This window comes from Chinchilla lanigera, unplaced genomic scaffold, assembly GCF_000276665.1.
Source record: "Chinchilla lanigera isolate Chin_1 unplaced genomic scaffold, ChiLan1.0 scaffold00028, whole genome shotgun sequence".
Classification (NCBI taxonomy): domain Eukaryota; kingdom Metazoa; phylum Chordata; class Mammalia; order Rodentia; family Chinchillidae; genus Chinchilla; species Chinchilla lanigera.
In genome coordinates this window covers 12407999-12410415 of record NW_004955429.1, presented here as the reverse complement: position 1 = coordinate 12410415, position 2417 = coordinate 12407999, and the positions used below count along the sequence as shown (strand labels likewise).

Here is a 2417-nt window from a genome sequence, read left to right as displayed (position 1 = left end):
CCAGTGCTGGGATTACAGGCATGTACCACCATACCTAGCTTTTTAAAAAAATATTTTATTTTTTGTTTTGTTTTGTTTTTTGTTTTGTTTTGTTTTTTTTGGTTTTTTGGTTTTTCTCCGGTACCGGGAACCGAACTCACGACCTTGCGCATGCCAGGCAGGCGCTTTTGCCGCTGAGCTAAATCCCCAGCCCCTAAATTAACTGATTTCTAAATTTTGTGGAGAATTTTCCAACCTCATATGTACATAACTAATACCACATTATTTCATAAAAGGTTAATTATATGTAAAAACACATTTTGCATTATGGATATAATAGTAAATTAGTTATGAAGGTAAGCTTTATGTATATCAAGGATATATGTTCATATCATTCTGTTTGATTTTGATATATTTTGCAAAGTTTCTCTATAATGAAGTTAACATTATAAAGGAATAGCATATAAACATAAAAACCAAGATGTCTCTGCTTGTTGTCCTTGAGCATTTTCTGTTTAATGCCTTCTTCCTTCTTCCTTCTGTTCTGATCTTTCACTATAGCGTTAGTGTTCCAAGCCTATAACATACATCCTGTGCTGCATAACGGCATCAACACATATGAACATCACTGGAACACAAGCCTATATTTCTACAAAGAGTTACACTCGTAAATTATCCCTGGTGTACTTACAACCCCAATACATAAAAGGAAATTTGCCTAACAGAAAAGATAAAACTACATATATTTCAAAGATGCAAGAGAAATTCTAAGTATTTAGCTATCTGGACATTATCCATCAGGATGCAAATACTGGGAAATTCACAGTCTTTTCCACGTGGATTTTAAACATACAATCATCCGTTTTTCAGTGCTCATTAGCACAAAAGGACAGACTGTGGCATAACAATTACACACAAGCATCTGCACACAAATATTAATTGGGTCATTTTTCCACAGTATTGCAAGGGTTAAGAAAGTAACACAATCCAAAAAGTACATGAGCATAAAGAAACCCATTAGCAGCAGGATGCTCCGAGTGGCCTCTTCTGGGGATGCTTTTGGACAAAGATTAGTGCTATGAAGTTGCTGGAACTGCCTCTTATGCCTGCACAACAGGCTCACCATGTATCCACTTGAGAGAACCATCACCACTATAGAGGAGATATCCTGAATACTCACCAATGACAAAAATACGTACCCGAACAAGTAACTAATAGGCCACTGAGAGCAGGATTCAGTGACAAACATGAGACTGTGTGAGGTTACATTGGGGGTGGCCCCAATGGAGACTAAGAAACGAGTATTCAGGATCAAATTGAAGATCCACAGAAACACAAAGCAACATGGGTATTGTGAGGATTTATATTTAAGTTTTTCCAAACAAGAGTTTCTGGGGCTTAGGGTGATGGCCTGGAGAACACTCAGCAGGCAGGTGGTACAGATGGAGAGGGACCTCATCAACCTGTGCACGTAGATAACCAATTTACACACAAGGCCATCCCCCCAACCCTGAAACTCAAAAATGTCTGCAGCTATGAAGCCCATAGTTACCAGCATCTCCAAATGGATCAGGGCCAGGGGTGCAATAGTGAGGTCCAGTGGCTTGGGCCTGTGCTTGAGGAGAAGTGTGAGGATGTGTAACAGAAACAAGACAGTGTTGGCTGAGATCCCAAGGGTGATTTCAAAGAAAATTGTGTTTCTCACATTAAAAAACCTTAAAAATGTTCCCTTTTTCATTACCATCATAGCAAGAGAAGAACAATGAAGTCTGAGGAAAAAGCAAGAAGAATTATTTATCACAAATATAACCACCATCATTATATTGGCCAATGCTATGCCTTCATCAGAACATTGGATCCCTCCCCATGCATCCTTTTCCCTTCAGAGCTCACCGTTCCTAGTGGCAGGGTGATTATATATCTCACTTCAGGGACCCCACAGCACCTCTGAGAAGTGTGTCACAGGTAAGGAATGTGTTTCCATGTTTTTGTCTCAATTTTCAGTTTTCTTTTTTTTTTACTTTTTTTTTTTTTTTTTTTTTTTTTATTTTAAGGATAAAAGGAGGGAAACATTAACAGACATACAACATTTTACAACATATCACAAGCACAATACAGACAATACAGAGTTACAAACAAAGTGGTAGGGAATTAACAATGGTGGTTGTATTACATATTGATATCTTCAAAGTGGCTTCTCATGAAAACAGATATAGACATGCAATACTGGTCAACCAAAGACTCATTGACAGTTTCTTTCAGCATAGAAACAGCAGGTAGAAGAACAACCATGTTATCTATCCTGTATATACATCCATACAAAATTTCTCCTTCTTTCCCTTCTCTTTTCCCACATCCCAGAAGCCCTTTACTCTTCGGTGGTTTCCTATCATTTCACAGTGTCTATCATACCTCCGAGTTTAACTTAACTCTTTCAA

General features: G+C 38.0%; 1 protein-coding gene across 1 annotated transcript; it reads right to left on the bottom strand.

Annotated features, from left to right (window-relative positions):
• Nucleotides 1-799: 799 nt before the first annotated feature.
• On the bottom strand, nt 800-1525 carry LOC102018423 (vomeronasal type-1 receptor 90-like). Its single transcript, XM_005387249.1, has one exon. The coding sequence runs from the start codon at nt 1523-1525 to the stop codon at nt 800-802; it is 726 nt and encodes a 241-aa protein (XP_005387306.1).
• Nucleotides 1526-2417: the final 892 nt, after the last annotated feature.

Excerpts from the sequence above, each read along its gene's own strand:
- LOC102018423 (XM_005387249.1), bottom strand. The coding sequence starts at position 1,525 with ATGGGCTTCATAGCTGCAGACATTTTTGAGTTTCAGGGTTGGGGGGAT.